The sequence below is a fragment of the Nelumbo lutea genome, chromosome 8 (genome assembly GCF_056320005.1).
Source record: "Nelumbo lutea isolate HS-2025 chromosome 8, American lotus-T2T, whole genome shotgun sequence".
NCBI classification, from domain to species: Eukaryota; Viridiplantae; Streptophyta; class Magnoliopsida; order Proteales; family Nelumbonaceae; genus Nelumbo; species Nelumbo lutea.
Genome location: NC_142691.1, coordinates 18,869,924 through 18,893,903, shown reverse-complemented (window position 1 = coordinate 18,893,903; position 23,980 = coordinate 18,869,924). Strand labels below are relative to the sequence as shown.

The window sequence follows — 23,980 nt, the reverse complement described above, 5'->3', positions numbered from 1 at the left end:
CTTGGGGGGGGACCCGAGGTCTAATGGGTTATGGAAACTGGTGGTGGAAAGGTTTGCAAAGAAACTAGTGCTCCGGAAAAGGAATTATATTTCTTTAGGAGGAAGAATCACCTTAATTAGAGCCACGTTAGCAAAGCCATGTTTACCTATACTTTCTTTAGGTGGCCTAAGAAAAGAGGAAGAATCTTGTTGAGATGTTTAAGACCTCGGTGAGCTGGACCATTTGGGAAGAACGGAATTCCAGAATTTTTTCAGATAAGGAAAGAAGCAAAGAGGCAACCATTGAGACCATCCTGATTAGAGTGGTTTATTGGGTGAAAACTTGGGCCTATTTGCTGACTTCTCTTCAGTTGATATTATGAATAACTGGAAGGAAGTGGCTTCTTCAGACTGCCATCAGGCCAATGTGAGGCCTTTATGGTCTCCACTAGCTAATGATTATATCAAATTAAATTTTGATGGAAGTAGTTCAGGTAACCCAGGTCCTTCTGGTACTGGTGGTATGTTTAGGAATAAGGAAAGCAGAGTTATTGGTTTATTCTCAGGTCCATTGGTGTGGGAGACTCATTAAGATCTGAGATCCTGGCTGTTATGGAAGGAGTGCAAAAGGCAAAGGATATGAATGTGAGAAAACTGATTATTAGAAGGTGATTCAAAGCTGGTAGTGGATTGTCTGCAAAGGAGGGAAGTGGTTTCTGGATCTTCAGTGATGAGAAGAAGAAATTCAAGTGTCTGGTTCAAGATATGGAGGTGAAGTTCAGTTGGGTTTAAAGAACTGCTAATGCTTTTGCTGATGTCCTAGCAAAACAAGGAATGGGAAGAAATCAACCATTTTGGGCACAATTGTAATTTGTATAATTGGGCGAGTTGAGTTAAGAAGGTTACCTCTACTCTGTTGTGTAATTTTCTTCTAAATAAACGAAATTCTGTTATTGATCAAAAAAACAAGGAAAAAAAAAAAAACAAGGGGCTGCAAGGCAGCATTTGTATTGGGCTTCTTTGTTATCTAGCTTATGATATTTGGGACGACATTCTTGTCATCAAATTGTTCTGTTTTCACATATAACTAATTTAATAAAACAAATCTTTTGCTGATCCAAAAAGTAATTGCTTGTTAACATGTATTGGAAATAAAAAAAGGCCATTAACCATTGTAATGGAGGAGCTGCTGATATATGATTTGACTTTAATGTTAGAATGCATTGAAAAAGTTATTGATTAGTTGACATCACAATTTTGAAGTGATGTGCCTCGTTTGCTTTTTTGTCTCATACAATACCAATCCTATTTATATGATTCTTTGAAGGAGAAGAGAGTATATGCATTGCATGTGGTATATTATTGAAATCTGTAATTTAATGTGCAGCTCCTTCTGACAAGCTTCAGGCTCTTATTTTGGCGGAATCTATGATGTCTTTGCTGGGAGAAGGTTGGCTGATTGATCAGAAGAATGTACCTGATGTGCAAAATCCTCTTCCAGTTGACAGGTGAGGGATGGGAGTTTTTCGCAATTGTTTTCTTTTGCCATACTAAGTAACTTGAAATTTTTGACTCATTCATTTGTAGATGCCTATTGCTTGTCTTGGAGTCTTCAAGGGTTGAAGTTGCTGTTCTTCTCAATGACATTGCCTACTTGAAATATGAAGCTTCTAAGAGTTCATCAACCACTGCTGAAACCATACTCTTAAGGCAACGGAACCTGGCCATAGCATTTTCTTTAATAGAGAAAATAATTAAAGTGATTTCTAATGGCTGTGGAGAAGGAGGTATAATTTTCTATTTTATTTGAGCTTGTTTGTTGATCCTCATGTGACTTGATCTGCCTCTTCTTTATAGTTCTCTGAAAAGCCCTTGTTCCAATTAATTTGAAGTTCTATATGTGGCTATTTTTGAAGGAATATATACATATATATATATATATATATCTTCGTTTAAACAATTACCCACTATATCAAATTCTGAAACTTTACCAGAAAACAGGAAAGATAGTCATCCAAAAAGAAGTAAAATTTGACAGAACTGCATGGTATGACATTATCCCTCCTCTTTGCATTTACCCTAAATCCATCAGTTCCCATAAGCTTAGAAAAAATGCAAAACAAAGTAAAACTATAAAATACTATCAAACCCAAAGCCCATCACCAGATGGTCATTTTCTGATCATTGTTGGGGCACTCTCTTGCAAAATGCCCTTTCTCCCCACAGTTGAACCAACTCCTGCCACCACCTGGATAACGTCTGCGGCTCTGCCTTTGCCTGACCTCCAACTGCTGACACTACCACCATTTCCCTGATCACAATCCCTGGCAAGATGTCCAATTTGACCACAGTTAACAGCAGAACCACCCCTACCATAGCCCCCACCACCGCTTCCCTGATTACAATCCCTGGAAAGATGACCAGGTTGACCACAATTATAAAAAGCACCAGCATCACCTCCAAACCCTCCACTCCTACCTCCTCTGATGCCACTCCTTTCCCTTCTTTCATACCCACCACCGTCAAAGCTACCATGACCACCGTGCCCTTCCACCAAAAAAAAAACCCTCTTCTACTACCGCCTCCCAAGACATTTCCTCCACCCAGTGCCGACATGTCAACTGCTTTTGACCATCCATCCTCACCCTGCTTGATCATGAACTCAACCTGCTCACTCTCGGAGAGGGTCTGGTAACCATCACATCTGTTCGACAACTGGTGAACGAAGAGATCTTCTCCCTCTTCAGGAGTAATGAATTCAAAACCCTTCTGCCCACTGAACCACTTCATGATCCCCATCACTCTCTTTCCCTGCGCCATTGTCTGGATTGCAAAAGACCTCCTATTTCTGTAGCCAATTCATTTCCAATCCCTAACTCTTTATAACAACTTTTTATTGGAAAATGGAAAGTTACTACACAACTAATTGTAAGCTCTTCCTCTGAAATCGAATCATCGTTGATGCTGGCAGCTTCTAATATATTTGTGACATTGATGTCAATAGTTATCTGTTTCGTTCCCATGAAGTGAAAGCTTATGGCAAGGGTATAGCATCTCAGACACAGCTCGTCAGTGAAATTTGTGCATACTCTATTGCTTAGTTCCTAGAACCTTGAAGGCAGGGCAGATTTGTTGTGTGATCTACAGTTCAACTAAGCCAGATTGAAATTACTTTGGGATTGCATTTCACAAGATTGAACCACGATTCACAAGAGAAAAATCTGATCTCTGTAACCCTGTATACAGTTATTTATTGAGAGAAATGACTTCTTCCTGTTTAAAATGTCAGTCTTATACATTACATCACTACTTTTATTATGATTCGGCCTGCCTTTGAGTTCTATTAGTCCAATAACAGCCAAGAAGAGAGAAGAAGAAAGAAGAAGGAAAGAGAGAGAGAAAGGAGGAGAAAAGGAGAGAAGAAAAGTCTGGTTCGAATAAGGGAAAAAATCACCTCTCCCATTCGGCTAGACATGTTCTATATTACTAACATAATGGAAAAGACACATGTGCCCTTACTTAAGTGAGGGGCACTAGTTCTAATATAATAATACAGATCAGCAACCTCAACATAAGTATAAAGACAGAAATACCCCTACACTAACACTCCCTCTCAAGCTGGTGAGTATATATCATATAATCCCAGCTTGTTACATATGTAGTCCACTCTTCCCCGACTCAACCCTTTTGTAAATAAGTCTGCCCACTGGTTCCCTATGTTAACATATGCAGTGTCTATCACTCCATTCAGTACTTTTTCTCTCACGAACTTGGTTTTTTCATGAAACACCGGATTAGAAGAAATATGAAATACAACCTGATTGTCACAATAGAGCTTCATTGGAGTGTTAATATTTTATCCTATCTCCTGTAGAAGGTTCCTTAGCCACACTAATTCACAAGCAGTATGCGCCATAGCTCTATATTCTGCTTCTGCATTGCTTCTCGCCACGACTGTCTGCTTCTTACTTTTCCATGTCACCAGATTACCCCCAAGAAAAGTGCAATAGCTTGTATTGCTAGGGTCTTCAAACACTTTACCCATATCACTGCTCAGCTTAGTATTTGTTTCCATAGGTGTTTCAGTTGGTTTAACACCTAGCAAACTTGTTTCCTCCAGCAAATCAATCACATATTTCCTCTGACACAAATTAATACCATGCTTAGATCTTGCTACTTCTATCCCCAAGAAATATTTCAATTTACCAAGGTCCTTTGTTTGAAAATGTTCCTGTAGAAAAGTCTTCAACCTGTCAATGCCCATTTTATCATCCCCGGTAATAACAATATCATCTACATACACCACCAATAGGATTTTTCTTGCTTGAGAGTCATGACTGAAGACGAAATGATCAACTTGGCACTATTTCATACCAAACTTCTTTACCACCTCATTGAACCTACCAAACCATGCTCGAGGAGACTGTTTAAGCCCATATATATCCTTCTTTAATCTGCATACCTTACCATCCTCCCCTTGAGCAACAAACCCCCCGGTGGTTGCTCCATATAGATCTCATCGAGCAAATCACAATGCAAAAAAGCATTCTTGATATCAAGCTGATAGAGGGGCCAATCATACATAGTAGCAAGAGAGATCACAATACGAACCGAACCTATCTTACCAACTGGGGAGGTCTTTGTGTAATCAATACCATAGCTTTGAGAGTACCCTTTTGCAACCAATCGAGCTTTCAGGCGCTCAACACTATTATCAGGTAAATACTTAACAGTATAAACCCACTTACAACCGACAACCTACTTTCTAGGAGGAAGAGTGGTGAGGTCCCAAGTATGATTTTGAATTAGAGCTGAGAGTTCTTCCATTGCACGACACCACCCTGGAGAGGCAAGGGCTTCCTGGACATCCTTAGGGACAACAACTGAGGATAACAAAGAGATAAACTGGCGATGGGAAGCAGAAAGGTGAGTGAGTGAAACATAATTAGAAATAGGATGAAGGGTACAAGTGTGTTTACCTTTCCGCAAGGCAATGTGAAGATCAAGATCAGATATTGGGTTTGCGGATGGTGCAGAGACAACTACCGGATCTGTCGACGGTGATGGAGCCGGAGGAGTAGCAGCCAGTACATGTGGGCGATGTGTGTACACTTGATGGATAGGTGGTCGTTCAATAGCTGGTGGCCCTGGAGGCAAGGACTTGGTCATGGCTGGAACAAGGGGAACAAAATCGGCAACTGGAAGTGGAAGAGGAGGAGGTGATGAGGAGGAAGAAGCATCACCGGACCCCAAGAAAAACGGAGTAGACTCAAAGAAGGTAACATCAACACACACAAAGGAATGTCGAGAACTAGGATGATAACACTTATACCCTTTCTGGGTCCGGGAATAGCCAAGGAAGATGCACTTAATGGATCGTGCATCTAACTTGTCTTTCTCGGGGCCCAGATTATGGACGAAGTAGACGCACCCAAAAACCCGAGGAGAAAGAGGAAACGGAGACAAGGTGGGAAACAAGGTAGTGAATGGGGAATGACCATCAAGGATAGACGTGGGCATCCGATTAATCAAGAAGCAAGAAGTAAGCATCGCATCACTCCAAAAGGGTTTGAGAACATTCATGTGATGCATGAGGGATCGAGCTGTTTCCAAAAGATGACAAGTATTCTTGAAATGATGAAGATAAATATTCACGGTCATTATTAGAACGAAAAATTTTAATATGAACACCAAATTGGTTGCGAATCTCAGCATAAAATTTTTTGAAGATGGTAAACAATTCACTCATTTCTTTCATTAAATAGAGCCACGTCATCCTTGAAAAATCATCAACAAAAATGACAAAATATCTATATCCATTGTATGGCATCACTTTATAAGGACTCTAAACATCTGAATAAACCAAAGAAAAAGGACTCGACACACGGTTATCAACCCTAGGACTAAAGGGAACATGATGATGTTTCCTCAGCTAACACGACTCACAATCTAAAACAGAAAGTTGACTCAACGAAGGAACCAAAGATTTCAAAACTTTCAGCGAAGGATGACCAAATCGACAGTGTCACTGGAGAGGAGAGAGAGATGACTGGAGAGCTGTTGATGTTCTTCCACCACTGTCAAGATAATACAATCCACCAGCTTCATGCCCTCCACCAATCTTCATCCTCGTCTTGAGATCCTGAAAAACACACATAGAAGGGTAAAAAGTAATAGAGCAATTGAGTGACTTGGTTAACTTACTAATAGACATAAGGTTAAACGGAAATTTAGGGACATACAAAACTGAGGATAAAGATAAGGGGGTCAAGTTAACATTGCCAACACCACAAATCGAGGATGTGGAACCATTAGCAAGGGTAACAGATTGTGATGTTGAGCAATGAGAGAGGGAAGAAAACTCACCTGGAATTCCAATCATGTGATTGGAGGCTCCAGAGTCAATAATCCAGGGATTGGGTGTGAATGCCAAACAAGCTATACCTGAGTGTACGAAAGTAGCCGTATTCTGCTGAGATGTGGATTGGACAAACCTCTCATACTCATCACGGGGAACACTCACCATCTCCTTTCCAGGAACATCTGTGGATGTAGGGGGCATTTGATCAGCTGAACGATTCTCCTGTCTGAAACTGGTGTCACTAGTCAGGGCATGATTGGCCCAAGTTGAGGGTGGACCATGCAAGTCATAGTAATAATTAATGGTATGTCCATCCATTCCACAATGAGTATATCTCCTCGAACCCGAGCAACGTCCTCTGCCAAGGGCTCCCCCTGAATCTCTACCTCCAGTACGACCACCACCACAGTTATATGTAGGTCCACCACCCCTACCATTGCAGCCATATACCCGACCACTACTACCACCACGGCCAGACTGAGCTCCTCAAGCTCCACCTCTAACACCACGGCCCCTTAACATTGCAAAGGCTGATCTATCAGAAACATTAGAGTTCTCAGTAGATCCAATGGAAGTCCTCCGAAGTCGAGCAAACAAACACCTCTTCTAAGGAAGGGAGAGCTGACCCTCCTAGTATCTGAGCCCGCACTGGTTCATACTCAGATTTCAGCCCCACCAAAAATCGAGTCACATCAAGCTGTTCTCTCTGTTGTTGCTGAATTTTGACATCAGAAGTGAGGGGGTGATAAACATTCAACTCATTACGAATGCTTCTCATACTAGCATAGTACTCCTCAAGACTTTGATTGCCCTGTTGCAGATTAAAGTATTCTTGATACAGCTGATATACTCTGGTTGTATTGTTTTGATCAGAATACAACTTCTTAGCATGGTCCCACACATCTTTGGCAGTGTCAAGAAACATGGAATTTACACTAATCTTGGGTTCCATACTGTTCCATAACCACGTGATAATCTGTGCATCCTCTTGTTCCAGTCTTCATACTCATGAGAATCAGTGGATGGTTTCTCCTCCCTTATGTGTTTCACCTTCTTCTTTGCCTTAAAAAAAACTTCTACAGATTTAGCCCAAGGTACATAATTCTCTCCATTTAGTTTAATGGAGGTCATTTGAACATTCAAGTAGTTAGTAGGTATCATCACATTAGATTTGCTATTATTGTTATCTCCCATTGCTGAATTCTGTTATTCCTGAATTCAGCACACTGCACACTACTTGATCACATTGATCACAAAAAACCCTACCCTACGACTACCTGAAATCTCACCACTATACGAGAACCACTCCCCCTTCGAATCACACAAAAAACAGTATGAAATCCCGTCATACGATCTGAAACATACTTCCTATTTGATTCATAACAAAATATGCATAGAAATCTCTTACCTCATCACCTGAAAAACAAACCACACAAGAAGAAAATCAGACCACACATGACATCCATTGCACCACATGAATCAGCCCTCTTCTCTTCATCGATTAGGGGAGGGCTTCTTAGAAACCACAACAACCAACCATGAACAGCACAACTGGAGGCATAGAAACCTCCAAGGGAAGAGGGCGACCACTCCTTTTCAGCCCTTTCCCTTATCTCCAATTGATGGCAGAGAAATCAAGAGAAAACCCTAGATTGAGTGCACAGAAAACAGAAATCTGGGCAGATCCTAGTTGCCTAGTTGAGCTCTGATACCATATTATGATTTGGCCTGCCTTTGAGTTCTGTTAGTCCGATAATAGCCAAGAAGAGAGAAGAAGAAAGAAGAAGGAAAGAGAGAGAGAGAAAGGAGGAGAAAAGGAGAGAAGAAAAGTCTGGTTCAAATCAGGGAAAAAATCGCCTCTCCCATTCGGCCAGACATGTTTTATATTACTAGCATGATGGAAAAGACACATGTTCCCTTACTTAAGTGAGGGACACTAGTTCTAATATAATATTACAGATCAGCAACCTCAACATAAGTATAAAGACAGAAATACCCCTACACTAACAACTTTCTCTCTAAACAACATTTTTTGTCTCTTATAGAAGTTTCTACAAACTCTCTCTCATAGTGAAAATATTGACATTTTGACACTTAACTCTGTTGAACAAGACAAACCAGTATGTAAGGTCTATGTTTGTTGTGCGTTCTCCCAGCAAATTTTACTTCTTTTTGTGAACATACATGCAGGGGGCCCTATTAGTGAAAGTACTTTAACAAAGGTGATTACTCAGCTTAATGAGACAACTGGTGTAGTTCTGGAATTTTTGCAAGATGCAAAGGTAATGATTTTGAAGGTCTTGGTATTAGAAATAGGCAATTCTATGGCTTCTTGATTTAAAATCAATATGCTACAGGAGCATGGGAAAAGGAAAGGAGATGATCTTCTAGCTTCAGTACGAATAATTGGAAGGTATGCTTTATGTGCTAGATCTTCATCAAGTCCTTTAACATTTATGAATTTCTAATTGCCTGAACCTTGTCATGTCTGTATATTACTGCTTTTGTGGTTATTCACTTCGTGGTGTATAGTTTAGCATTTATAGTCATGCCCCAAGGTTTAAATGTTTTTGTGTATGCTCGGGACCTTGAATTCTTAAGGAGATGGCAATATATTATATTTCTAATGGATACAATGAAGCTTTGCAAAGTTAAATAATGTTGGAAGGAAGTTGGAAAATCTTGTGTTCAACAATGGAACATTGGTATGACAGGGAATGATGATATGGGCATGATTACATGCAACCTAAGACCATAGGTGTGGTGCAGAGAATGTTTTAAAGGTGTGCCTCACAGGCAGGGATCATTTTGTGGGTTGCATCTCACCTTACGTGTGTCTCACCTTGCTTGTTGTTTTGTTTTGATGGATTCACCTTGAATTTGATGTTTGACTAGGTAATCTACTATATTATGGTTGATCATTGAGGTTTAGAATTTAAATAGTTTATGATGTTTATAATTTACACAGGTTGGATCTATGAATCTATGATGTTTAGAACTTGAACTTCAAGACTAGAGCAATGTTTAGAAACGCGGAGGCGTGACATGAGGGGGTTCCACTACTTAGAGGTGTGAGGCGTAGTTCAGAATGTAAGCCTCCTGAATACAAGGAGGCTTATGCCTCCTTAACAGGAGGGGGATGAGGAGGAAGAAAAGGAAGGAGCTCATTTTTCTTTATTTTTAATAAGAATCTTTTATATTAAGAAGAATGAAGATGCACAGCACTAGTATGGTTGATGTTTAGAATAGTTTATGATGTTTATAATTTATTACACAGGTTGGATCTATGAATCTATGATGTTTAGAATTTGACCATCAAGACTAGAGCAATGTTCTGAAACAGGGAGTTGTGATGTGTGGTGTTCCACTACGTAGAGGCGTGAGGCATAGTTCAGAACGTAAGCCTCCTGAACACAAGGAGGCATAAGCCTCCTTAAGAGGAGGGGGGCGAGGAGGCATACACCTCCTTTTCTTGTTTTTTTTTCCTTCTCTTTCTTTCTTTTTCTTCCCCTTCTCTTCCCTTTCTTTTCCTTTCCTTTCCTTTCTTTCTTTTCTATCTTTTTATATGAAGTGTGCATGAGGCGCATGATGTGTATGCCTCTAGCATGCCTCATGAAAAAAGCATATGAGGTGCACGCCTCTTGCACCTGAGGCAAATGCCTCAGAGGTGTCAGCGCCTCTGGCATACGCCTCAGGGCGTTTTGGGGGCGCCTCGCATGGAGGTGTGCCTCGAGGCATACACCTGTCACGCCTTTTAAAACACTAGATTAGAGATCTTGCTAAAACTACATTCAACCCAATGAGCTAATAGATATATGGAAACATTTCATATCTTTTTTAGAATTTAGATTTGCATATTTTATATAATAAGTTTCTTTTCTTTATTTTTCCAGAATTGGCACCTCCCTTCATTCAGGCATGAGGAGGCCTTGTGCCGCATGATTTAAAACACTGGGTTCAAATTGAATAACCAACAAAGGGAATGACTATGCTTTGAACATTGTGGGGTGTGCCTCACCTGGCTGATAGGCCCCAATTAATGCCAGGAAGAGGAAATGTCAACAATCAGCTAAGGGGGGGGGGGGAATAATTGAACAATTAATCACATGAGGGCAATTATAGCTGGAGGGAATAAGGAGAGTCTTGGGGCATTTATAGCTATGTCAGTTATGAATAAGAAGAGTTTTTGGGCATTTATAACAAGGCCAGCTGGGCATTTATAGAGCGAGTCAGTTATGCTATCAGTAGAGTATAAGAAGGGGCTTTGGGAGTGGTATGTTTTCTTTGAGTAAAGAATATTGAGTGTTTGGGAGAGCCAGCGGTCTCTCGAAGAACCGTCCAACTGTTAATGTTTTCTGCTGAATGAATACTAGATTCTTTTGTTGATGTTCAAGTGTGTGAACGCTGCTGTAAGTCAGTGAACTACGTGTCAAATTTCTGGGTCATATCAGTGGTATCAGAGCGCGTCTTTCCTCGGCCATAGTGACAGCAAGGAAGTGGCATCGCAGGTGGAGGGTTTCGAAGAACGCTTGACTTCTCTGCATTCTGAATTTCGTGGGGAGATGGATGGCTTACGTGATGAGATAGCAGCTGGACTTTCGAAGATCTCGTCTCTGGAAGGAGCCGTTCAAGACTTGGTAAGACGATTTGATCTGTTGCTTCAGCAACATACCTTGTCAGCTCCTTTGACTACAACTGACAATGCTCCTCCTGCATCCGCATCAAGTCGTGCGGCTGACAAAGGGAAGAGTGCAGCTGTTCCGACGTCCCCTTCAATGACAGTCCCGGAACGTATTTTTGATTCACTTCCTCGGTAGTTGGAGTTGCCTATTTTTTATGGGGAAAATCCAGACGGCTGGCTGTTTCGCGCAGAGCGCTATTTTGAGATTAATGGCTTGCTTCCGGCGGAACATCTGCGGGCAGCAGTGGTCTGCTTAGAGGGTGATGCATTGGCATGGTGTTATTGGGAGGATGGTCGGCGACCTTTTCGAAGTTGGGCAGAATTCAAGGATCTCCTCCTTGAACGTTTTCGATCAACTCAGGAGGGAAACTTGCAGGAGCAGCTTCTATCATTACGTCAATCCACTACTGTCAAGGAATATCGTCGCCATTTCGAGGTGCTTTCTGCCCCCTTACGTGACCTGCTAGAATCAGTCCCTGAAGCAGCCTTTGTGAATGGGTTGCACCCAGATATCCAGGCCGAACTCCGACAGATGGAACCCGTTGGGTTGATCAGGAAAATGGTTGCGGCCCAGAAGATTGAGGATAAGAATCAGGCCCTTTGGGCTTATCAATTAGCAGCACTTTGCCATACTAGTTGGGAGATCAGCTCAAATAAGTCACTTTGCCCTAATGATTGGGTAATCAGTCCAAATAAGAGCAAGTGTTTTGGGCTGATAGAAAACTCCAGTTATTGGGATGAATCCGAGTCCCGATGTAGGGATTATAATGGGCACTTGGCAGCACTGACATCAGCCAAGGAACTAAGTTTTGCTAGAAAACTCTGCACTAATACAGCAAGAGGCTGCTGGGTTGGAGGAAGAGGCTTCAATTTTACAGGTGGTTTTAGTTGGAAGTGGTCTGACAATGCAACACATTGGAATGAGTCCATCTTCCTTGGGGCCCCATTTCACTCCAATTTCTCCAATTCATCATGCAAAGGCATTAATCTGATCAATACCTGTACTTTGGTGACTAATGGCCAGCCAACCCTTGTGGGTGAGAGATGCAACAACTCTCATGAGTTCATCTGTATGCTTGATATAGAGAACACATGCTACCACCTGCGCCGCCACAAGGAGTATCTTATCATCCTTGTAATTGTTAGTGGGATGATCCTTTGCACAACTTTGGCCATTGTAATTTGGTTGCTTGCATACAGGAAGAGCAAGAGGCACAGAAGGTTTCGCAAAGCATCTAATCCATTGAAGGAGCTGATAGAGAGGCACTTTGGAGGAGTTAGAGGTGGATGGGATAATTTGCTTACAGTGATACCAGGGGGTTCTTCTGTTCCACTGATTCCAAAGCACATATGTGATGATGTTTTGATGGATTATGATGCACTCAAGGCTGTCCAAAAGAGTTTAAGGACAACTGCTGTAATTGTGATGGACAAGTCAACTGATATTGTGGATGCAATTGCTAGGCTCTCTTATTTCTATAAGCATGAAAGTTGTGGGCAGTGCACACTATGCAGGGAGGGGGCGGGATGGCTGTGGATGATCATGGAGAGGCTGAAGGTTGGAAACATGAAGCTGGAGGAAATAGACATGCTTCAAGAGGTGACAAAGCAGACACACCATCTGTGCACTGGGCGATGCTGCTGCTTGGCCTGTGCAGGGACATATCAGTATGTGGTGTGCGTCCATCCACTATGCCTGGAGCTACTGGTTTGGGAGTTCTTATTCATTGGCTGGGCCTGCCTGATTTTGAAGATTCTTGGGAGCCTTTTGACTTACTTCGAGACCAGTTTCCTCATTTTAACCTTGAGGACAAGGTTAGACTTTGGGCGGCGGGTAATGTAGGCCCCAATTAATGCCAGGAAGAGGAAAGGTCAACAATCAACTAAGGGGGGGGGGGGAATAATTGAACAATTAATCACATGAGGGCAATTATAGCTGGAGGGAATAAGGAGAGTCTTGGGGCATTTATAGCTATGTTAGTTATGAATAAGAAGAGTTTTTGGGCATTTATAACTAGGCCAGTTGGGCATTTATAGAGGGAGTCAGTTATGCTATCAATAGAGTATAAGAAGGGGCTTTGGGGGATGGGGGTGGTATGTTTTCTTTGAGTAAAGAATATTGTGAGTGTTTGGGAGAGCCGACGGTCTCTCGAAGAACCGACCAACTGTTAATGTTTTCTGCTGAATGAATACTAGATTCTTTTGTTGATGTTCGAGTGTGTGAACGCTGCTATAAGTCTGTGAACTACGTGTCAAATTTCTGGGTCATATCATGATTTAAAACACTGAGTTCAGATTGAATAACCAACAAAGGGAATGACTATATGCTTTGAACATTGTGGGGTGTGCCTCACCTGGCTTGTTGCTATTTTTTTCATGAATAAACCTTGAACTGGATGTTGAATAGGTAATTGACTGTACTTTATGTTTGTACATGTGATGTTTAGAGTTTAAACAATTTAGCCTATCTAGGATTTGAATGTGAATTCTATAGGAATGACAATGGGCGGGGATCATATTCCCCATCCCCGACTCCGATTCTGAAATTAACCCCCACCCCATCCCTGATCCCTACTAGGGATAAAATTTGTTCGCCATCCCCAATCCCTGACGGGGATGGATTCCCCGTTGGGACCCGAATCCCCAAATTTTTTTAGATAACAGTATTTTTTTTGAAAAATAAATTTACTTAAAATAAATAAAAAAGTTAAATTATAAATAATGTTTTAAATATATTTTGATATATATATAATATTTAATATGTATATATATATATATTATAAATAATATAATAATATATATTTAATATATATATACATGCATAACCGGGGTCGGGGACCTCAATCCCCATCCCCGACCCCGACCCCGACCCCATTGGGTCGGGGAAGTCGGGTCCTCGTCAGGGATGGGGAAAATTGTCATCCCTAAAAGTCTACAACCTTTGATGTTAATGATACAGTGTTATAATCATCCATAAAAAAATGATACAATGTTTTAATCAGTTCAGCTAATAAGTTTTTTTTTTTTATTGATCAGTAACAGTGAAATTTTATTAATAATAAAAATCAGGTTTACAAAGGGATGGAGCTAAAAAGTCTTAAACTCCAGCTACCCAAGAAACTTTCTGACCATGCAGTGATTACAAAACAGCCCAAAATAATGTATCTCTATTTACCCCTTGCCTAGCTAGACCATCAGCCAATGCATTTGCACTTCTCTTTATCCATGTACATTGAATTTCCATGTCCTTGGTTTACCACTTATACTTCCTCTTTTCATTGCTGTATTTCCACATCATAGCACTGTCCTCTTTTAGCCATTACACCACTGTTTCAGAATCACATTCTATAACCACCTTTTTGATATTTATTTCCTTGACCTTTTGCATTCCTTCAATAGCTCCTATAATCTCAGCCCTCAAAGAGTCACCCACCCCAATCGGCCCAGAGTACAAGGCTAACAAGTTCCTTGTTTCATCCCTTATCACACCTCCAATTCCGGAAGGCCCTGGGTTGCCTATGCTGCTGCCATCAAAGTTCAGTTTAGTGAACCCAAGGGGTGGAGGAGTCCAGCACACTTTTAATATCTTTCTACATAAACCTGAATCTGCAATCTCCTTCCAATTCCTTAACAGCTCATCAACTGAGAACACTTTGAACAGCTCCAATGTTCTCAACCATCGTACCATCCTAATGTGGATGATTTCCATGATTTCTTCCGCACTTCTCTCTTTATTTGAGAAGATCCTTGAGTTCCTCTCCTCCCCCACTGTCCAATAGACTACAGCTCTACCACACCTCCACATGATTTTAGCCCTTTTAGTTGGCCAATTAGGCATGGAAGAAAACAAGCTTGGAGCATTCAAAGGGGGAGTCCACCTGCGTCCAAACAGAGAAGTAAACCATACCCATATAGCTTTAACAAACTGACAATATATTAGTAAATGATATCCATACTCACCATCAGACTTACAGAGAACACACCAATGAGGAGACAAGCAGCTGTTGGGTCTTTTCCTATTAAAGAAGTGTGGTGTCCACCTATACCTCCTAAGGTTGGGAGTTTTTGTAAGGCTTCCCAACAAAAACTCCCAACCTTAGGAGGTATAGGTCAACACCACACTTCTTTAATAGGAAAAGAGGAACCAACAGGATGAGAGGGTAACAATGCTTTGAAAAAGGAGGCACAAGTGTAAGAACCCGAGGGAGTGAGTTTCCAGATTCTGCTATCTGCTTTAGACGGCTCAATGAATACTCCTTCAAGGATAGATAGTAAGGCTATAGTACAGGCAAACTCTGTGTCCCTAACACCTCTTCTCAAACTTAAATTCCAACCAAACCTAGAAGGTGAATTGGAAGGAACAAGAAAGGATGAAATTGGTTCATACTTGAGGGAAGACATAGAAAAAAGGCATGGAAATTGATCTTTCAAAGGGGAATCCCCAACCCAAACATGTTCCCAAAATTTTTTAAGGTTATCAGAATGCAAGTTGTACGTGATCCATGGAGAAAATAAAGGCAAGATGGCTTGAATATCTCTCCAAGGGGAAGCTCTTGTAGCCCGTGCTAGAATTCTCGAGTCCCATCCATTATTTGCTAGTCCATGTATACTTCCCACCACCTTAACCCACAACCTTTCTTTCTCCAATGAGAATCTCCACAACCATTTCCCTAGTAATGCAAGATTCCTAATCCTAATATTACCAATACCCAACCCTCCTTCCTTTTTACCTCTATAGACTACTCCCACTTTACCCTATGGTCCCTTTTCTCCTCCCCCGGCTCCCATAGAAGATCCCTCATTAGCTTTTCCAATCTATTAGCCACCTTCATCGGTATCCTGAAAACTAACATAAAATATACAGGAAGGTTAGCCAATGTAGATCTAATTAAGGTGATTCTCCCTCCAAGAGACATAATTTCTTTTCCAGTCGGCAAGTCTCTTTTCAAATCTCTCCACAACAGGGGCCTAGAAATCATCTCCCTGAGGATTATTCCCCAAAGGTAAGCCCAGGTAGGTTAATGGCCAGTTAGACACTACACATCCCAACATATCTGCATACTCCCCAATCTTCCTTTCCCCCATATCGACTCCAACTATACAACTTTTTTCAAAGTTCAACCTAAGATTTGACATCTATTCAAAGAGCTGTATAGAGAGTTTCAGATTTTTAATCCGATTGATATCCCCTCCTTCACAAAACAGAATCGTATCATCTGCAAATTGTAGATGTGTAAGTGGTACCTTATCCCTTCCAACTCTTCACCCTTTTCTGAGCTCCTTGGAATCTGCTTTGGATGCCAATCCCCCCAGCACTTTAGCTACCAATGTAAACAAGAAGGGGGATAGGGGGTCTCCTTGTCTAATCCCCCTCAAAGCTGGGAAATAGTCCACTACTGTCCCGTTCACCAAGATAGAATAATGACAATCCCTAATGCATCCCATCACCCATTTGCACCAGATGTCTCCAAACCCAAATTTCATCATCACCTCCACTAAGAAGGACCAATCAACCATATCATAAGCCTTTTCCAGATCTAGTTTGCAGACCACACCTCTTCTCCTAGATCTCTTGTAGTCCTCTAAACTCTCACTTGCTACAAGAATTCGATCTGTTATTTGTCTCCCTCTTGATTGTTCGAGATGATAGTTGGTAGCACCCTTCTGATTCTAATTGACAGCACCTTAGTGATGATCTTATAGAGGCTGCTAACTAGACTGATCGGCCTGTAGTCCTTTGGATGGCTTGCATCACTTTTCTTGGGAACTAAAGCAATGAATGTTGAATTTAACCCAGGGTTAATCACTCATTTGGTATGGAATTCATCAAATACCAACCATATATCCTCCTTTAGAATCTCCCAACAATCCTGGTAGAAAGCCATTGTAAAACCATCTGGGCCCGGTGCCTTTGATCTATCCATTGAAAATACTGCCTCTTTTATTTCTTCCAACTCAAATTTCCTCTCCAACACTTTTTAAACAAAAAAGCATGCTGTCTGCAAACTGGAAATGAGAAACCCTTGTCTGTTTCAAAACCTGTCAAAATTCCAACTGGTTTAACCTGAAATATAAGATAGCTAAAAATGTCATCCACAAAGGTGATAGGAGAGGGAGAAGAGATATCGTTATTTCAATTCCTGTTGAAAATTTGCACTGCTTCTCACCAAGGTCTCCATGTCTCAGGATATGGAGCAATAAATTTCTATCCACCTTACCATAAGCCTTTTTTGAGTCCAATTTGAACATACACCCTCTAGGTCACTGGCTTATTTTTCTAGACCCCTGCCAAACCTTGGAATAGGACCTTTTGCTATTGATGGTGTATTGACCTTTATAATTCCACCGCCAAGATTTTCTTCATTTTTCCTTTTAACACATCTCTGGGAATGTTCTTGTGTCTTTCAATAAGTAATGGGATATATGTAAAGAACATAGAAAAATACATCCTTATTCCCCATGAGCACAAAAAAGAAAAGATAGGTACATCTTCTCTTGTTTTTGGCAATAAAATACATTTAGATATTTCAACAATTCATGGCAGTATTTCCTTTTTGCAAAGAATGACATCCATATAATTGCTATATTTGAATAAATATACTGCAATAGTCCTTACCTTAAGTATAAATTACAGTTCTGATTCATAGATTTCACTTGGCAGTTGATATCCAGTGTAGGAGACAAAACTAATTATGTATCATCATTGGTTAAAGTAATGTGTTTTGAATGATGACACCCATATAGGTAAAATAAAACATCTTATGTTAAAAGAGCCCTGGAGAACTGGAGGGAAGTGCATTGCATTTACATAGCTTTCTGGATTCTCAGAGGAAGAATAATGCATATTTTAAGTAGAAGTTCTTTACAAGATAGTGCAAGCTTTTACTGTGTATGACATCTAGATCCAGAGTAGGAACCTTTCTCATTAATGGCTTTACTGTGCATTGGCCCTTAGTTGTATTTCTTTGTGAAGAACAAAAATTTTTCATTCATCTGTACAACAATCCACCTATTGTCATAGGTGAAAGAGTTACTCTTTTATTTATTTTTTTCTCATTCCCATTTATAAAACTTTGTTCCACCACAATCATCAACTCAACATTAATTTTAACTTATTTTAGAATAGATTCTTGAATGAGTTTTAATAACGAATTTTCATTTCAGCTATCTGGCAGAAGCACCCTCTGCCTGCAAGGAAAAAGTTCGGGAACTTCTACCATATATTCTCTCGATTGAAGGTGAAGAGGAACAAAGGTTTCTTGATCATCTTTTTTATGTTCTGTTTAAATGATTCACAGTGTGTGTTTAACATGTATATACATACACAGTGTTTGGACCATTTGGTTTGATTTTGTTGTTTTAATGATAGGCCATTTTACTCTGTACACTTTTTGCTTCCAATGCTGTGCCAAATAACGATGAAAAGTCAAGGATGTAAGGTCTTGGCTTCAGTTGGAGGACATAAAGCCGTAAGTTAACAAAAAAATCACTTGTACAATGATTTATTGTCACTGTTTCTTACCTTTAGTTATCATTTCATTTTAATAGGATGAGGTTTATTAAGGGGTTCCATTGGAGTTTCTTGGTTTTCTTTTAGTGCTACATCATATTCGCTTTCCTCATTTTTAATGATGTTTAGGGCAAATTACAATTTGATGAAACTGAATAAGCAATTGTCTTGCATGTAAACCGAACTTATTCTTTGCATAAATATTTTGGTAAATATGGAAATATTGAATTATTTTATTTAACAGGTTGTTGAGTGCCTTGTGAAATTGATTGATGCTAATGGTCCAATGATGGATGATGATGCTACCATATTCTTGGCTTGTGATACCATCATGAATTTTTTATTGAAGGTACTTCTATCGTGATTTGTACACTTTAGCATTAGGCTTGCACTAAGTTGCATGTCTTTATATTTTGTATGGTCTCCTAATGACCTCTTCCCCTCTTTCTGTTTTCAGAGAGAGGAAATTGGAGTTCAATTGGATGCATCTAGTTCTGCTCATCTTTTAAGAGCATTGGCATCTTGGGCAGGTATCTTTTAGTCCAGCTTCCTATTGGCCCAACTGCACGATGCAATGACAAGTTTGATTTTCCAATAAATGTATCAGCACATTGCGGCAAAGAGTTGTTTTTCACCATTATGCTAGATAAGATAGAACCAATGCAATACAACTTTATGGGTTTTACTCACATGGAATATTTAAAGACAGAATAAATAATAAAGGGTTATGAGTGGCATTTTTTTTGTTTTTCTAAGAAAAAAGGAAGGCAATTTTATTTATGAGATACACTGTAAGCATATATGAGTGTGAGTGGCACTACATACTTATGTTGAGTATCTTTAATTTCTTAAAGTATACTAGTTATGTAAGGGATCTGCCTAGAAAATGGTTTGTTGTTCATGAAAACCGAAAAACCTGTCGAATTAATGAGGAATCTAAAGCTTTCATAGACTGGTACTTCTGAAAATTAAATTATATTTTGTAAATAATTTGTATTTTTAAGAACTAGGATAATCAACTACAAGAATTTGAAAAATTTTAAAGTAATTTCTGAAAGGACTGCAATTTATTGTTAGAGGGTAACATTGTTCTTTTTGGTATTGTATTATTTATAATTACAATTTCATAGATTCTTTTATATTTTGGGGAGTATAAGAGTTAAAATAAAAATCTAATAAATAAGAAATGATAATGATTTTTTGAAAAAGGTAAGGTAATTTTATTAAATTTGAGATAATAGTACAAGAGAAAAACCCCCAAAATCCATTCTTTGGGGAAGGCTCAAATACACCATTACAGATTCAAAAAATTCCCAAAGGACAATTATAGAAGGTGCTGGATATAATGGGGATGACCTGCAAACATTGCAAAACATTTTTGTTGGTTCTTTCAACATGTAATATTATCTTATAAATAATTATATAAAACTATAGTACAAGAGGAAAACCCCCAAAATCCATTCTTTGGGGAAGGCTCAAATACACCATTACAGATTAAAAAAATTCCCAAAGGACAATTATAGAAGGTGCTACATATAATGGGGATGACCTGCAAACATTGCAAAACATTTTCGTTGGTTCTTTCAACATGTAATATTATCTTATAAATAATTATATAAAACTATATGTTTTAGAATGGAATTTACAGATTTATGTAACTCCATGTTAGCCCCAGCTATCTGGGGTCTTGGGTGGGGTGGACTGGACCCTTTTTTGGATCAATGGATATGGACCTAATCTTTTTACACAGTAACTGCACTTTCAAACTTGAACCCATGTCCTCATGCATGTCAGCCTGAGATTTTACCATTACCCCAAGCAATGGCATCTGCTTTAAGTCTATAAAACAGCTAATTTTTACATGGATTTTTAAAACTTTAAGAATTGAATCAACAACCTTTAATGTGTTTCAACTTAACATAAACTTTCAGCAGGACATATGGTTGCGTATAGCAGAGATAAATTATAACTGTGTTCTTTTACATCCACCATATATATTTAGCTCATCTATGCATTAAGAAAAGCTTTTTTCCCTTTGCATCTTCTTGTGCATCTTCACCTTTTCCTTGTGTATCTTTTTTTGTCATTTTCAGGTGGGTTTGCATTTCAATGTGTTTCCACATCTTATCTTGTTGAGGCTGCTAAGATTCATTGTAATATCAAAAAATTTAATCCTTAGTTGCAGTTAAATGGTTGTAGGATTTTTTTTTGGGAACTTTCATCTAGTTCATGCATGAAGTTGAGAATATCATCTCTTAGAAAAATTGTTTGTTCTAAACTGAAACATCTTTACTATTGTAATGCCATACTTGCCTTGGGATTACAGAAATGAGTTGAAAAGAGAGATGGTCATCAATGTAAATTGGGTTCATGGATCTTCCGATGAGTTTGCAGATGCAATGACATAACAAGGGGTAGACAGAAAGGAAGAGAAAAAGGAGAAGTCCTTATGGTGGGTGTGTGGGTGGTTATGGCCAGACCAAGCTGAGAGTGCTTGGCGTTTGTAAATACTAATCATTTTACAGAATTAACAAAATTTCTTGATCTGTTACTAATAAAAAAAGTAACATGCACACGTGCACACAAACACTGAGGGAATAAGATGCCTAACTTTGTAACAACATGACTACAAAATGTAACAAAGCATTTCAGTTACCTATCAGAAAAAAAAGCCTAATTTTTAGTCTGCATACGCTTATATCAACCCAAAACAGGGTATGCACACTTGGAACAATAACATAAGGAGCATAATTACTTTTTGTCCCCATAAAATGTTTATGTCTATATTGCCTGCTTAGCTGGTTGCCCAGTGAATGGAGAGATGCTTTAACCTATAAATATGACACCTGCATACCTGTACAGGACACTAACATGGAACACATTTTTGGAAAAATAACCATGAATATTTCATTAAAGATCTCCATACTATCCAAAAAAGCGTAGCAGGCCAATAGAGTACAAGCCAATCTGACTTGGCTTTATAACAGTTGATTTACAACAGTAATTCCTGGCCCTGGTTCACCCCATTCCAGACTTTCCTTGACAGCACAGATTTGGCCAAGGCATCAGCCAAGCTGTTAGCACATTTAGGCACCCATTTGAATGCGCTGTTCAAATTGCTGCCTAGTCTAAAGCCTGTCTCACCAATGGCCTCAATTCCCAAGGCATCTCAATGCCAGTCTTCATCCAAGAAATTATGGTCTGACAATCCCCTTCCACCTCCAACTCGGTGCATCTCTTCATAGCAGCCAACTGCTATGAAACAAACCTGATATGATATTGGATGCTGTGTGGAAGATTCCAGATACACTATAAATACTTTTAAAATGTGTCAAATAAAACGGAATGTTTTAACAAAATCATGCAATAAAAGAATCTCTGTATCTTCGAAATTTAATTAAATTTGGCAAGACATGAAATGGTACTTTAAATCAAAAGCTAGATGTGAAAGAATGATACAAGCATATTATATGGGGTACCTGTATCTATATCCCTGTCCAGGATTTTAGGAAATGAGAGTCATATCCTTGATCCCATCTATATCCATGTTAATATCTGTATCTGGGCAAGAGGCTCTAACGGCATTCGAGTGTGGACTTGTGGTATATCACAACTCTTGGTATATATTTCTAGATGTAGGCATCAGGGCAAGTAACTTCTAGCAAAAGGGCATTGAGAGATTTATGAACAGAATTGAAACAGAAATGACAAGAGACCAACAATATATAGAGGGAATGGATTAGACTTCCCTCTTTCCCTCCCTCCCCCTCCTCCCTCTCTCGTGAATTCTCCGTGTAAATAGCAGGTGGCTTTGCTTTCATGTAGGAATAAAATGATACTGTGCTTTTTTAGCTAGTAATTCTACAGTTTTTTACTTCACTATTATCATTACTATCACTATTATCTTTTTGCAGAAGAGTTACTTATAAGTTCTACCTTTGATTTAACCTCCTGAACATGGTTTCCAGATGACACTGACGATCCATCTATTATAATGATGGCTTCAAGCATTTGTTCTCTTATCTTTGATTCAACATCAGAGGAGGTGATTCTAAAGCAGCCTGGCTTTGAAAACCACACTCTTAGTGGTTTGTCACGGCTCATAGCGAGAAGTTTGGCTACATGTGGACAGGTAAACTTGCCCATGCTCTCATAGCCCTTCTTGCTGGTTAAAATGGATGGATAAATCTGAGTTTGCACTCAGAATTGACTTGTATGTTAAAAGAATCCATCATGTATTAGCATGCATGCGGAGGTGGTCCAATTCTTGGTGTTTTTTGAGTAATTGATTTGGGTGGCTGATGTGTAACATCATTATATTCTTTGATGGAAATATGGAATTTCTGGAGAAAGCACTTCTGAGTGACCTTTAAGTTTAGCCCCCATTATGTGCCATAGTCTGTAAATTAGGTACCGTAGTCCATTCTCTGGTGGAAAAATTTCCATTTTCCTGACAGGTTCTACCTCTTCCAAATTCAATGCAGGAGATGTCTGCTGATGCTAAAGCAGAAATTGATCTTCACGAGATTGTTACTGCAGGTGTGTAATTCAATTTGATTTTTGGTCCTTGTTGAATCTAAGTGTTGGAGAAGTCCGCTATGGATGGATTTGATTCAAATAACCCGTCTATGCATTTCACCCATGTGCAGGATATGCTCGTTGGGCTCCACGGTTCCCACATATCAAGCAAGCTGTTGAGACATAATGTGCTTCGATGATTGGAACTTCTGTTTCTTTCTATTTTAGGTGGGCTAATGGGAAGTTCTGGTAGTATATGGCAAAAATATTGACACCACATCCACATCTATATCTGGATTTGCTGCTTATTCTCCCATGTTTTTATATCTCAAGAAATGCATGGACAGAGGAGATTAATGTTTTCTGCAAATTATGTACATATTTTGGTCTAAACATCTTCTAAATATAGGTTTTAACCAATTACTGTTTTCTTCTATGAAGTATTACAGATGGGCAGGGGGCACAAGCGAGGGATGATGCATGTTAGACCACTCATTTCTGTGGATTATTCTATAACTGTTTGAATTCAATCCTCGTGAACAGGTCATTTTGAGCATTGTTCTCATGCTACCACCATTGTTGCATTTATGTTTATCAAGTTGCCTCTGGCATTCTTTCCTCGCAAATTGTAAATTTATGGCATTTATTTCGAGCAAGGATTAAAGTATTGATATGATGTTTATGTTTGGATACATTTTTTAAAAGTTTTAAAATTCATGACTTGTGAGGATTTTCTAATGTTATATAATAAAAAAGTAAAAAAAAAAAAGAAGTATCGGTCATATTGATATGCATAGATACCCAACTTTGACTATATTGGAAAAAAAAAACTGCAATAAATATCCGACACTCGAGGTTTTCATCCACTTCAGCAGTTTGTGAAGCGCATACCTGAAAAATAGCCCAGGCATGATGAAACTAGCTTAGCCCT

The 23,980-nt window shown here is 39.4% G+C and overlaps 1 protein-coding gene and 1 pseudogene across 2 annotated transcripts in view; one reads left to right on the top strand and one right to left on the bottom strand.

Annotated features, from left to right (window-relative positions):
* LOC148843137 (neurochondrin family protein) overlaps positions 1-23,770 on the top strand; it is a 45,411-nt gene extending 21,641 nt beyond the window's left edge. Inside the window, exons 8-19 of one of the 2 annotated variants that reach the window (XM_088958211.1) lie at positions 1,367-1,487; positions 1,567-1,766; positions 8,531-8,622; positions 8,698-8,753; positions 18,186-18,275; positions 18,391-18,490; positions 18,776-18,880; positions 18,989-19,061; positions 22,500-22,663; positions 23,016-23,070; positions 23,181-23,277; positions 23,499-23,770. In XM_088958211.1, coding sequence (XP_088814337.1) covers positions 1,367-1,487; positions 1,567-1,766; positions 8,531-8,622; positions 8,698-8,753; positions 18,186-18,275; positions 18,391-18,490; positions 18,776-18,880; positions 18,989-19,061; positions 22,500-22,663; positions 23,016-23,070; positions 23,181-23,236 — 1,112 coding nt within the window. In that variant the 3' untranslated portion in view covers positions 23,237-23,277; positions 23,499-23,770. Of the gene's footprint in view, positions 1-1,366; positions 1,488-1,566; positions 1,767-8,530; positions 8,623-8,697; positions 8,754-18,185; positions 18,276-18,390; positions 18,491-18,775; positions 18,881-18,988; positions 19,062-22,499; positions 22,664-23,015; positions 23,071-23,180; positions 23,278-23,490 lie in introns of both variants that reach the window. The other variant, XM_088958210.1, reaches the window with a different exon arrangement.
* On the bottom strand, positions 2,139-2,887 carry LOC148843138 (uncharacterized; annotated as a pseudogene).
* Positions 23,771-23,980: the final 210 nt, after the last annotated feature.